At 41.0% G+C, this 13,825-nt stretch overlaps 1 protein-coding gene across 3 annotated transcripts; it reads left to right on the forward strand.

The window, feature by feature from the left end:
* The first annotated feature begins 94 nt into the window (after positions 1-94).
* LOC139573701 (HORMA domain-containing protein 1-like) lies at positions 95-12,395 on the forward strand. 3 transcript variants are annotated; one of them, XM_071397462.1, is made up of 16 exons: positions 95-416; positions 675-738; positions 910-1,054; positions 1,166-1,229; positions 1,365-1,401; positions 1,496-1,516; positions 3,215-3,241; positions 3,385-3,452; positions 8,804-8,955; positions 10,315-10,472; positions 10,579-10,668; positions 10,824-10,881; positions 11,012-11,073; positions 11,260-11,343; positions 11,553-11,621; positions 11,854-12,395. In XM_071397462.1, exons 2-16 carry the CDS (start codon positions 706-708, stop codon positions 11,944-11,946), a joined length of 1,161 nt encoding a protein of 386 aa, XP_071253563.1. In that variant the 5' UTR covers positions 95-416; positions 675-705; the 3' UTR covers positions 11,947-12,395. The 3 variants fall into 3 exon arrangements, with proteins under 3 accessions (XP_071253563.1, XP_071253564.1, XP_071253565.1); XM_071397464.1 differs by having other exon boundaries at positions 96-416; positions 11,857-12,395; XM_071397463.1 differs by having other exon boundaries at positions 95-738.
* Positions 12,396-13,825: the final 1,430 nt, after the last annotated feature.

Genomic DNA, 13,825 nt, shown 5'->3' on the forward strand with positions numbered 1-13,825 from the left:
TACTATGATAGAGAGATGCTGATTGACAGAGCTGTGTCCAATAGAGTGCGGATATTCAATCTGTGCGCAGCGTTGCATCAAACTACACTAACAACAGAGCCACAACATAATCAACTTAATTTAAAACTGATGTTTACCTCGGCCAGGACATATCACTACCTTTGATATCACTAATCACTCAATGCATGATGTGGGGGCAAGAAAATGTACGTTATCTAAGCTTCCCTCTGATTGGCTACTTTAGCTGTCAGGTTTGGCGGGTAAATGTGTGTGTCTGGCGCGAGTTTGGCCCACCACCCAACAGTTTCTTAGTAAATTCGATCTGGCTAGCTAGCTAGATTTTTTTTGTTTGTTATTTTTTAACAAAAAAACAGATTGAGTGACTGCGCTCTATCTAGGTAGTAATTGCTAGCTATGTGAGTTATACAATTTAATACTATTCACAATGGGTTGTAGAGTAAAGTCAGTGTCATGATCAGTAGGTGTGTGTACTTCTAGCTATGTTAGCTAACAAATGTAATGTAGATAGCTAGTTAGCTAACGTAGCTAGCCAGATTAGTATAACATATTTCTGTATCTGTGTAAACTAGTACTTAGCTAGCTAGTTACATATTTCAACATATCTTTACCTTGATAGCTAGCTACCTGGCTTCTGATTAATCTTAATTTTGTAGATTTGACAACTTGTTATCAACTATTACTACCATGGCCTGTGAACAACGTTTGCGGGCTGCTCAGGTAAAACCTCTGGCAATCCATAGCCAGACCTTGGTCCTATTGAATTGCTGTTTTATAGCTAGCAAATGGCATGTTCTAATAGCATGTTCTATGAATATCTACATGCATCTATTTATTCAGACATCTTCAAATTGCCTTGGTGTAACTGCCTGTCTTTGTTATATTTTATAGGGTACCCAGTTGCTGCCAAATGTAGTTTCAACAGAGCAGCAGTCCTTGATTGTTGTGAAGAAACTGCTGGCCATTGCAGTCTCTAGCATCACTTATCTCAGGGGTCTTTTCCCAGAAAAAGCTTATGGGAGAAAATATGTTGAAGGTCAAAACACAATTTATCTTCTTTTTAAATGAACTCAATTGTTATTTAAATGATGATGCCCTAGCCGAGATCTTCAAGAAGTAGCCTTACACTTCTGTTTCTATGCCACAGAGCAGAAAGTTATGATCCTCAGGGAGGAGCGCACCTGCCCTGGTGCCAGTCAGATTGTACAGTGGTTAGTATACACCACCAAGCCTCAGTGGGAAATTACAGTACAGTACAGTACTCTGTGGCCAAATCCTTTCCCTTTATCCTAGTTAGATTATTAATGCAGTGTTGATTAATTAAGACTCTTTTATACACCTCCCAGGATGCAGGGATGCTTTGATGCCCTTCAGAGAAAATACGTAAGTGAGATGCTAGCATTTAGTTGTTTATTCATTATCTGCATGTTATTAATGTTAATTAATTACAAATAATGAATGTCTTGTATTCCAACAGTTGCGGACGGTCGTTATGTCTGTGAGTATATCTTATCGAATATTTTCTTCAGCATACAGTGAGGGAAAAAAGTATTTGATCCCCTGCTGATTTTGTACGTTTGCCCACTGACAAAGAAATTATCAGTCTATAATTTTAATGGTAGGTTTATTTGAACAGTGAGAGACAGAATAACAACAAAAATATCCAGAAAAATGCATGTCAAAAATGTTATAAATTGATTTGCATTTTAATGAGGGAAATAAGTATTTGACCCCTTCTCAATCAAAAAGATTTCTGGCTCCCAGGTGTCTTTCATACAGGTAACGAACGGAGATTAGGAGCACACTCTTAAAGGGAGTGCTCCTAATCTCAGTTTCTTACCTGTATAAAAGATACCTGTCCACAGAAGCAATCAATCAATCAGATTCCAAACTCTCCACCATGGCCAAGACCAAAGAGCTCTCCAAGGATGTCAGGGACAAGATTGTAGACCTACACAAGGCTGGAATGGGCTACAAGACCATCGCCAAGCAGCTTGGTGAGAAGGTGACAACAGTTTCTGTGATTATTCGCCAATGGAAGAAACACAAAAGAACTGTCAATCTCCCTCAGCCTGGGGCTCCATGCAAGATCTCACCTCGTGGAGTTGCAATGATCATGAGAACGGTGAGGAATCAGCCCAGAACTACACAGGAGGATCTTGTCAATGATCTCAAGGCAGCTGGGACCATAGTCATCAAGAAAACAATTGGTAACACACTATGCCGTGAAGGACTGAAATCCTGCAGCGCCCGCAAGGTCCCCCTGCTCAAGAAAGCACATATACATGCCCGTCTGAAGTTTGCCAATGAACATCTGAATGATTCAGAGGACAACTGGGTGAACGTGTTGTGGTCAGATGAGACCAAAATGGAGTTCTTTGGCATCAACCCAACTTGCCGTGTTTGGAGGAGGAGGAATGCTGCCTATGACCCCAAGAAACCATCCCCACCGTCAAACATGGAGGTGGAAACATTATGCTTTGGGGGTGTTTTTCTGCTAAAGGGACAGGACAACTTCACCGCATCAAAGGGACGATGGACGGGGCCATGTACCGTCAAATCTTGGGTGAAAACCTCCTTCCCTCAGCCAGGGTATTGAAAATGGGTCGTGGATGGGTATTCCAGCATGACAATGACCCAAAACACACAGCCAAGGCAACAAAGGAGTGGCTCAAGAAGAAGCACATTAAGGTCCTGGAGTGGCCTAGCCAGTCTCCAGACCTTAATCCCATAGAAAATCTGTGGAGGGAGCTGAAGGTTCGAGTTGCCAAACGTCAGCCTCGAAACCTTAATGACTTGAAGAAGATCTGCAAAGAGGAGTGGGACAAAATCCCTCCTGAGATGTGTGCAAACCTGGTGGCCAACTACAAGAAACGTCTGACCTCTGTGATTGCCAACAAGGGTTTTGCCACCAAGTACTAAGTCATGTTTTGCAGAGGGGTCAAATACTTATTTCCCTCATTAAAATGCAAATCAATTCATAACATTTTTGACATGCGTTTTTCTGGATTTTTTTGTTGATATTCTGTCTCTCACTGTTCAAATAAACCTACCATTAAAATTATAGACTGATCATTTCTTTGTCAGTGGGCAAACGTACAAAATCAGCAGGGGATCAAATACTTTTTTCCCTCACTGTATAAAGCATTTACATTTTTCGTTGCTAAAGTTTGTAGTCTCCTTCCACTTTCTATAGATATACACAGACCCAGAGAATCCAAAGGTAATAGACTACTTTTTAACCCCATAGGCATCGATCATAGTAATGCTTTGATTCTCTGGACTAGAACAAACTCTACAGTATGTGTAACCTATTGAATCAAGTCGTTTCTCATTGTGACACTGGTCTTTCTTTACAATTTGCAGAAGGTTACTGAATGCTACCAGTTCAAAGTCCAATACACTGAAAAGGGACCCAAAATTGACTTTGAAAGGTATAGCTTTGTGAATATGTATTAGGGTTGAATGGCGGGAACCCGGTTACTGAGATTTACTGCCCAAAACCACTCCCTTTTCCCAGGATAAATAACTGTGAGAAACCGGTAAATTATAATAAATGATTTATATGAACAGCATGACTTGAAATGGAACTGTTCAATTATATGCAATGTCTAAATCTGGATTCAGTAAGGCCTTCCCTCTGGTCACTGCATAATGAATCATCAACGCTCAGGGTGGGAACCGACAGCCCATCTCAGTATGTAGACACTCCCTTGGTAACTTTGTAACTTTTTTTATTGTGATAGGTTGACCTACATTTGCTGCAGCATAGCCTATGCTACAGTAATATAAAGACCGAATGCGCATCTAATTTGCACACCTCCATCTGGCTTTCGGGATCACCTTATTTTTTTATTGTAAAGATGATATATTTCTTTAATTGCAGTGGTTAAAACACTCCTTTATCGTTTCTTTAAATCGGTGCATAAGTGAATGCTCTCTCACAGTCTTTCCTTCCATCAATTCCATTCAAATTGCATCCAAAATAGATAATCGTGTTCAAGATTGATATACAGTTGAAGTCGGAAGTTTACATACACTTAGGTTGGAGTCATTAAAACTAGTTTTTCAACCACTCCACAAATTTCTTGTTAACAAACTATAGTTTTGGAAAGTCGGTTGGGACATCTACTTTGTGCATGACACAAGTCATTGTTCCAACAATTGTTTACAGACAGATTATTTCGCTTATAATTCACTGTATCACAATTCCAGTGGGTCAGAAGTTTACATACACTAAGTTGACTGTGCCTTTAAACAGCTTGGAAAATTCCAGAAAATGATGTCATGGCTTTAGAAGCTTCTGATAGGCTAATTAACATAATTTGAGTCAATTGGATGTGTACCTGTGGATGTATTTCAAGGCCTACCTTCAAACTCAGTGCCTCTTTGCTTGACATCATGAGAAAATCAAAATAAATCAGCCAAGACCTCAGAAAAAAAATGTACACCTCCACAAGTCTGGTTAATCCTTGGGAGCAATTTCCAAACACCTGATGGTACCACGTTCATCTGTACAAACAACAGTACGCAAGTATAAACACCATGGGACCACGCAGCCGTCATACCGCTCAGGAAGGAGACACGTTCTGTCTCCTAGAGATTAAAGTACTTTGCAAAAAGTGCAAATTAATTCCAGAACAACAGCAGAAGACCATGTGAAGATGCTGGAGGAAACAGGTACAAAAGTATCTATATCCACAGTAAAACGAGTCCAATATTGACATAACCTGAAATGCCGCTCAGCAAGGAAGAAGCCACTGCTTCAAAACCGCCATAAAAAAAGCCATACTACAGTTTGCAACTGCACATGGGGACAAAGATCGTACTTTTTGGAGAAATGTCCTCTGGTCTAATGAAACAAAAATAGAACTGTTTGGCCATAATGACCATTGTTATGTTTGGAGGGAAAAGGGGGATGCTTGCAAGCCGAAGAACACCATCCCAACCTTGAAGCACGGGGGTGGCAGCATCATGTTGTGGGGGTGCTTTGCTGCAGGAGGGACTGGTGCACTTCACAAAATAGATGGCATCACGATGAGGAAAATTATGTGGATATATTGAAGCAACATCTCAAGACATCGGTCAGGAAGTTAAAGCTTGGTCGCAAATGGGTCTTCCAAATGGACAATGACCCCAAAGCATGCTTCCCGAAGTTGTGGCAAAATGGCTTAAGGACAACAAAGTCAAGGTATTGGAGTGGCCATCACAAAGCCCTGATCTCAATCCCATAGACAATCTGTGGGCAGAACTGAAAAAGCGTGTGCGAGCAAGGAGGCCTACAAACCTGACTCAGTTGCACCAGCTTTGTCAGGAGGAATGGGCCAAAATTCACCCAATTTATTGTAGGAAAGCTACCCGAAATGTTTGACCCAAGTTAAACAAGTTAAAGGCAATGCTACCAAATACTAATTGAGTGTATGTAAACTTCTGACCCACTGGGAATGTGATGAAAGAAATAAAAGATGAAATAAATCATTCTCTCTACTATTATTCTGACATTTCACATTCTTAAAATAAAGTGGTGATCCTAACTGACCTAAAACAGGGAATTCTTACTAGGATTAAATGTCAGGAATTGTGAAAAACGGAGTTTAAATGTATTTGGCTAAGGTGTATGTAAACTTCAACTGTATATAGGCCTATATGTACAGTGCATTCGAAAAGTATTCAGAGCCCTTGACTTTTTCACATTTTGTTAGTTACAGCCTTATTCTAAAATTGATTCAATCGTTTTTCCCCCTCATCAATCTACACACAATACCCCATAATGACAATGCAAAAACAGGTTTTAATAGTTTTTTTGCGAATGTATATATAACATTTAAAAAAACTTCAATATTACATTTACATAAGTATTCAGACCCTTTACTCAGTACTTTGTTAAAGCACCTTTGGCAGCGATTACAGTCTCGAGTCTTCTTGGGTATGACACTACAAGCTTTGCACACCTGTATTGGGGAGTTTCTCCCATTCTTCTATGCAGATCTTGTCAAGCTCTGTTAAGTTGGATGGGGAGCGTTGCTGCACAGCTATTTTCAGGTCTCCAGAGATGTTCAATCAGGTTCAAGTCCAGGCTTTGGCTGGGCCACTCAAGGACATTCAGAGACTTGTCCTGAAGCCAATGCTGCATGGTCTTGGCTGTGTGTTTAGGATCGTTGTCCTTTTGGAAGATGAACATACGCCTCAGTCTGAGGTCCTGAGCGCTCTGGAGCAGGTTTTCTTCAAGGATCTCTCTGTACTTTGTTCCGTTCATATTTCTCTCGAACCTGACTAGTCTCCCAGTCCCTGCTGTAGAAAAACATCACCACAGCATGATGCTGCCACCACCATGCTTCCCCGTAGAGATGGTGCCAGGTTTCCTGCAGATATTACGGTTGGCATTCAGGCCAAAGAGTTCAATCTTGGTTTCATCAGACCAGAGAATCTTGTTTCTCATGGTCTGAGTGTCTTTAGGTGCCTTTTGGCACACTTCAAGCGGGCTGTCATGTGCCTTTTACTGAGGAGTGGCTTCCGTCTGTGTCACGCCCTGACCGTAGAGATCTTTTTATTCTCTATGTTTGGTTGGTCAGGGTGTGACTCGGATGGGAAACTCTATGTTCTTTATTTCTATGTTTTGGCCGGGTATGGTTCTCAATCAGGGACAGCTGTCTATCGTTGTCTCTGATTGAGAATCATACTTAGGCAGCCTGTTTTGCCACCTTAGTTTTGTGGGTTGTTGTTTTTTGTTAGCTCTGAAGCCTACAGAACGTGACGTTCCTTATTATTTTGTTGTTTTGTTTGGTGTTCTGAGTAAATAAAGAATCATGAACACGTACCACGCAGCACCTTGGTCCACTTCTTCCGACGAGCGTTACAGTCTGGCCACTCTACCATAAAGGCCTGATTGGTGGAGTGCTGCAGAGATGGTTGTCTTTCTGAAAGGTTCTCCCATCTCCACAGAGGAACTCTGGATCTCTGTTAGTGTGACCATCGGGTTCTTGGTCGCCTCCCTGACCAAGGAACTTCTCCCTCGATTGCTCAGTTTGGTTGAGCAGCCAGCTCTAGCAAGAGTCTTGGTGGTTCCAAACTTCTTCCATGTAAGAATGATGGAGGCCACTGTGTTCTTGGGGACCTTTAATGCAGTAGAAATGTTTTGGTACCCTTCCCCAAATCTGTGCCTCAACACAATCCTGTCTCGGAACTCTGCGGACAATTCCTTCGACCTCATGGCTTGGTTTTTACTCTGACAGGCGCTGTCAACTGTGGGACCTTATATAGACAGGTGTGTGCCTTACCAAATCATGTCCAATCAATTTAATTTACCACAGGTGGACTCCAATCAAGTTGCAGAAACATCTCAAGGATGATTAATGGAAACAGGATGCACCTGAGATCAATTTCGAGTCTCATAGCAAAGGGTTTGAATACTTATGTAAATAAGGTATTTCAGGTTTTTGTTTTTTTACATAAATTTGTCCAAATTGTTTTGTCATTATGGGGTATTGTGTGTAGATTAATGAGGAACATGTTTTAATACATTTTATAATAAGGCTGTAATGTAAAAAAAAATTGGGAGAAAGTCAAGGGCTCTGAATACTTTCCAAATGCACTCTAGATGTGCTAGCCTACCTCTTTCAGGTAATATTTCCAATGCAGTATTAGCCTTATATTTAGGTAATAAATGATGATGGGTAATGCAAAATAAGCTTCTAACTTATAGCCTCTGTCTCTTGTGCAATACGCACACACCTGTACTCCACTGTCTTCTTTCTGTAAAAAATGCTCCTTAGCTCTTGGAATCCCATGCAGGAAAACCTAGACTAGAATAGCGGCTGAACATAATTTTTTTTGCATTTTTTATACCAATAGACTATTCGAAGAGGGACAAGCTCTTGTTTGCTGAATGTTAAATACAGCAGCCAATAGAACTCATGGGTAGTTTGAAAGAAGAGCGAATGTGCGATGGCGGTAGGCTATAGCAGTTATTTATGCAGACCCATAACCATCCAATCCTCATGAAGAGAAGTGAAAGCCTTTTGCATCTCATTCTAGTACTATATTATTCAAGCATGTCATTAGAATGATAAAGATAAGGACAACAAAACTTATTACATTTAACTGTTGAAAGCAAGGAAGGAATGAAGCAACACTAGAGAGAGAAAGAGGAGGTAGGCTAATAACATTTTGAGATATTATGAAAAATGTCAATCAAATTCACTAGCCTATACTTGTAACTTTGTAGACCGCATGTGCTGCACCAGGATCGCATGTTCTCTCCCTGCTTTATCATGGTTTGAACGAGCTGCGTAATTCTAGTTCATATAATACAGTATAATACAATGCAGTACAGTAATACAGTTCACACTCAAAAAGATTACTGGAGCTTGTTTGATTTATTTACCCAAGAGAGTATATAGCTAGCTACATCTATGTGCTTTTATGTTTTTCTGTCTTATGTAATGTGAAGTAGCTGTATTGGATAACGGTACAATCATTTGGGCTTGGGCTCATTAAATGTCTTTAATGTAGGGCTCATAAAATGTATTTAATCAGGTTTAGGTTGCATCAGGCATGAATTTTCGATCAAAGCTCTAATAAAATCCAGACATAGGCTTGGCGGGAAATACCGGCTTACCCGGGACAAAAGTAATTTATTCTCGGGATGGAACATTTGTAAAATTCCGGGAAAATATTCAACCCTAATGTGTATAACATAATGATAACATGGCAGAATTTAATTGAGAAACATTGAAGAAAGAAACTTTTAATTGTTTAAAAATGTTTACATTTATTTTTGTTTTAGCAAAAACAGCAAGAATCTGGGAAAGATGGCTTGCAGCAGCACAAAAAAGTCCAGCATCCTCCTGGTGCGTAAACTCTACACACTGATGCAGAACCTGGGTCCTCTGCCAGACAATGTCTGTCTTAACATGAAACTCTCCTACTACGACGACGGTAAAGACAACACAATGATGTAGAGTAAGCTAAAAGACAAGGGATGATGTGATGCAATACGCTGTTCCGGGGTCATGTCCCGGGTCTTTTGAATGATCAAATTAATTTAATTACACTGAGTATACCAAACATTAGGAGCCCTCAGAACAGCCTCAGTTTGTCGGGGCATGGACTCTACAAGGTGTCAAAAGCGTTCCACAGGGATGCTGGCCCATGTTGACTCCAACGCTTCCCACAGTTGTGTCAAGTTGGCTGGATGTCATTTGGGTAGTGGACCATTCTTGATACACACGGGAAACGGTTGAGAGTGTAAAATCCAGCTGCGTTTCAGTTTTTGACACACTCAAACCGGTGCGCCTGGCATCTACTACCATATCCAGTTCAAAGGCACATCAATCTTGTGTCTTGCCCATTCACCCTCTGAATCGCACACATACACAATCCATGTCTCAATTGTCTCAAGGCTTCAAAATCCTTTAACCTGTCACCTTCCCTTCTTCTACACTGATTGAAGTGGATTTAACAAGTGACATCAATAAGGGATCATAGCTTTCACCTGGTCAGTCTATGTCATGGAAAGAGCAGGTGTTTTGTATACTCAGCGTATATTTAAGCAATAAGGCCCGAGGTGGTGTGGTACTGTATATGGCCAATATACCACAGCTAAGGGTAGTGTCCTAGCACAACCCAGAGGTGCCTTAATGCTATTATAAACTGGTTACCAACTTAATTAGAGCAGTAAAAAATAAATGTGTTGTCATACCCATGGTATATGGTCTGCTATACTATGGCTTTCAGCCAATCAGCATTCAGGGCTCGAACCCCACAGTTTATAATTGTGTATTGATTTGCTCATACCCGGTGCCTTTTATCAAAAATATTTGACGCTCAATAAGTAAGACATTACAAAAGTTAGAAAAGTCTCATTTGAACTACATCTCCTGCAGCGTTGTTAGCATGCTGGAGCATGCCTGCTTGAGCTGAGGACTTACAGGAAGGTAACAACCTGTTAGTTGCAGGCTGTTTGGTGTGTTTTATATTAGATTAGGCTGGGAGTGTTTTTCACTGAACGTTGCCAACCACTGCCTTTTGATTTGTAGTTCATGTGTGTAGTTCAAATGAAACTTTTCAGCTTCGTGCTTCTTGAGCGTCAAATACGTTGAAAACTGGCATATATACGATAAATATATCTTAAATTACCCAGTTTTTATGAATTTGACATCAATATTTGAAGCCCATTCTTAGCCTACTAAACCCGGACGGAGTACGGAATTAAAATTGAACTTTCATAGGGTATAACAAGTATATGTTTTTTTTTTTTTACCACATAAAGAGTGTGTGTGTGTGTATATATCTCAGTCACTCCCCAGGACTACCAGCCCCCAGGCTTCATGGAGGGGGACAGCGATAGCATGCAGTTTGAGAAGGAGCCCGTCAACCTGACCATGGGCGAGGTGGTCACTCCCTTCCACACCCTGAAGGTGGACATGACCACAGAGAGAGAAAGGCTGGAGCAGGTATGAAGGAATGAAGGAAAGGGGGGAAATAACTAAAGAGTCAGAGTAATGTCAACCAGACTAGTGAGTGACACGTTGATTAACAGCTGTCCCCTTTTCTCTGTAGGTTGATGACGAGCAGCCCATCTGCGTGAGGGACAAGTGGGAGCTGAAGATGGAGGAGGGGGGGACAGTGACCAAGATCAGCGGTCAGCAGGTGAGAACTGAGGCTGACATAAATGTAGGCTAATTTGACTGGGTGCCTATGGCAGGGCGCTATTGTTTTAACCCAGTAGGGGGCGTTGCTGTCTCTATCCCATGGGATATATCTACAGTATATAACATTTTTAATAATGGGGTTTCTACTTTCAGACCCGCATGATAAAAGTAATGGAAAATCCGGACAATGACATTTACTTGGACAATTCCGGTAGGACCTCCTCTCTCAAAACTTAGTACAAAGAAGTTTCGCTGAACATTTTTTCTCTTTTAAGAAGTCAAATGCGGTCTGAAATCCATGTTTTGTTTTATTGTGTTTTCATCGTGTTTGATGCTCAAAGAGGTCCAGGTGAACTGCCAGGAGAAGATGGAGGTGTGTGAGGAGAGCACAGAGAACTCTCAGGTAAAATAACAGCAAAATGTACATTCTGCATAGTCACGACTAAGATAGGCCTTGTATCAACCAACTGCAAATACAGAACAATACAAATACATTGGTGGGATAGTACTGTAGGAATATAAAGTAATATAGGGGGTGCTCCAGTTGTGAAGGTAACGGTCTGTGGTTTGATTGACCTGTCTGTCTCAGATGGACACTTTGGGAAAGAGGACATCTGACCTGGAAGTGGTCATTAAGAGGACCAGGAGCGGACGCGTCACCAGGTCCACCCTGGTCAGTGCCCCTCAAAACGCACAACCCTATCTAACTCCTACTGGTTCTGTTCAAATGGAAGACATCTTTGTATAACGTCATGTAAAAATGACCACGGAGGATGTATATCTATGGGACTAGTGTATCTGACTAGCTTCATAAGCACTTCCCTGCAGTCTGCGATTTACTGTCTTTGTTCTGTGTGCGTGTGTGTGTGTGTGTGTGTGCAGGAGAGAAAGGCTGAGACTGAGGTGCACAGCGTCAACAAGAAGAAGCCCTCTCCCATCGAAGACAAAATGGTGGGAGACACGCCCCCTCGAGCATCATAGATTTCAGCCCCCAGTCTTACTCATGGAAGGAGTGATAATGTGCAAATTGTCTTTTAAAGATAAAACCTACATGTTTTTTTAACAAGTCAATATGACTCATTCAGTCCATCCCATCTAGATGTATACAGAATATTGTTTGGCAATCATTATTAATTTTAGAGTCTTGCATTAGTTAGTAAACTGTCTGTTACTCTCTGATTAGCAGATATCGCAGTTCCAGTTCCCCTGCAGTCAGGATGTCCAGGCCTCTGTGCCGAAAAAACGTAAGTTCAGCGAACCCAAGGAACGCTACTGACCTCTGACCTCCCCACCTTACCTATAAGATACCTGTCAAAACAAGAACCGATGTTCTAATTTGGATGGCATCTAGGCCTTTTTAGTTGTTTTAAAGGAAAAGGTGTAGTGCCCACCGCCAACACCACAATAGTACCTCTGCATTCTGTTGTTACAATGGAAAGGATAAAGGAAATGGTTATTTCAAGTCCACCTTGTTTATGTTTATACTTTTGTTTCCATTGTTGAGTTACATGCTAGTGTGTGATATGGAGACTGGGAAAAATTTATTTTCTACAATTGTATATTAGGGTCTGTGAAGTGCGAAACTCACAGTTTTATTTATTTCAAAGGATGACATTTTTATTGTGAGAATTCCTTCTTTTTTTGTCTTATGATTACCATGAACTTTATACTGTGCAAAATTGTGTTTATATTTTATATTGTTAAATAAAGTATCAATATACAGTACCCTCCAGTTGTAAGTTATTTGATATTAAAATATATATTAAAGTGCCTTATCTCAGTTTCTTATTTCGGTCTGTATGGTTAAGAGCAGATAGTTCTACAAGCTAGTGCTGAACCTCAGATATAACTGCTTCCATCAGAAACAAACCTGGGTGCACCTGTTTTAGTGTCGCGGTTGGAAAAAGGAAACGCAAGTTCTTGCTACAATTCAAGATCAAAGAGCTTCAGCTTCCTGTCTGCAAGACCTGATGCTATTAGCATGAGCGCCAAAAAATCTATACAATACTGTATCATCTTCTTGTTAAATAATAGCCAACCTTTAACAAAGGGACTGCCAAATGGCGGCATTAGCATGAGGTGTGACTTAAATTAAGCTGTTAAGTGAAAGTGGATTATATCTGTACACACTGACCTTTGGGCTGAGATAACCGGCCATCAGCAGCCTCCTGCCTGGCTGCTGTGTGCTTTTAATCAGTTGTTGTTTTTCCCAGAGAGAGGGACATTTGCTGATAGACTACCTTAACCCACTGCAGATCAATACTGTAGGAAGCCTTTGTGATGCATATCCAAACAGGCCCTCTCTCTTCTCTCCACCACACCGGCTGGCGGGAGAGGGAGAGTCCATCAAATCAGCTCCTACATCCAAACAGGGCATGTCTTCGACACTGGAGAATAACCTAATTTCATTGTCTCTTGTTTTTTATAGGCACTGGAGATAACATTCAAGTGGAAAGTGGAATGGACTGAAAAATCTAGTGCAATGCCCTCTGCGCCTTTGACAATACCCACTCAGCAGCGAATTGACAATCTTTATGAGCTGTGAAAAGCATTTTTCAACCATTTTTATTATATCGACAGCCCACTGTCATAAAAAGACAGTAAGAAAGTATCTCTCTAGTCATGTTATACTATATTGTAGTTACAGTACCATGGAAACGTGTTTCATTCCAGCCACTCCATTCCAGCCATTACTATCCCCTCACCAGCCTCCACTGCTTAGTAATTATTGGCAACTGGCTACTTGACGACATTGATGGGACTTAAAATGCAGCTACACTTTTAACATGTGTAGTTTCTAGTAAGGTGTATTTGCTCTTGTACACATTAGTGTCTAAAAGCTGAATTGCAGTGTATATCAGGTGTGTAATACATCAGAGAAAATACAGTATGATTGAAGCTCTTCTAGCCTACTCCAATGAGGTAAAGTGCACAAATTAATCAAAAACGACACGCCAACATCAGCAGACAACATCTGAATTGCAATGCTACTTACCTCCACCCGCTATCCCTCAAACATTATGCCTGTACTACACACGTCTCAAGAAATGAATTCTGAAATTAAATTCAGGGACACACATCGAATGGCAAGTGTTAACAAATCAATCAGCTGGTCAAACATGAGGCTGGTTTCAGAGGCCGTCTCTCCCCCTATG

Source organism: Salvelinus alpinus, chromosome 4 (assembly GCF_045679555.1).
Source record: "Salvelinus alpinus chromosome 4, SLU_Salpinus.1, whole genome shotgun sequence".
Classification (NCBI taxonomy): Eukaryota; Metazoa; Chordata; class Actinopteri; order Salmoniformes; family Salmonidae; genus Salvelinus; species Salvelinus alpinus.

What these genes read in the sequence shown, in the direction of transcription:
- LOC139573701 (XM_071397463.1), top strand. Translation starts at nt 706, where the DNA reads ATGGCCTGTGAACAACGTTTGCGGGCTGCTCAG. An exon ending in ACTCTCCTACTACGACGACG is followed by an intron (nt 8,956 to 10,314) that starts GTAAAGACAACA and finishes TATATATCTCAG; the next exon opens with TCACTCCCCAGGACTACCAG. An exon ending in AGAGAGAAAGGCTGGAGCAG is followed by an intron (nt 10,473 to 10,578) that starts GTATGAAGGAAT and finishes TTTTCTCTGTAG; the next exon opens with GTTGATGACGAGCAGCCCAT.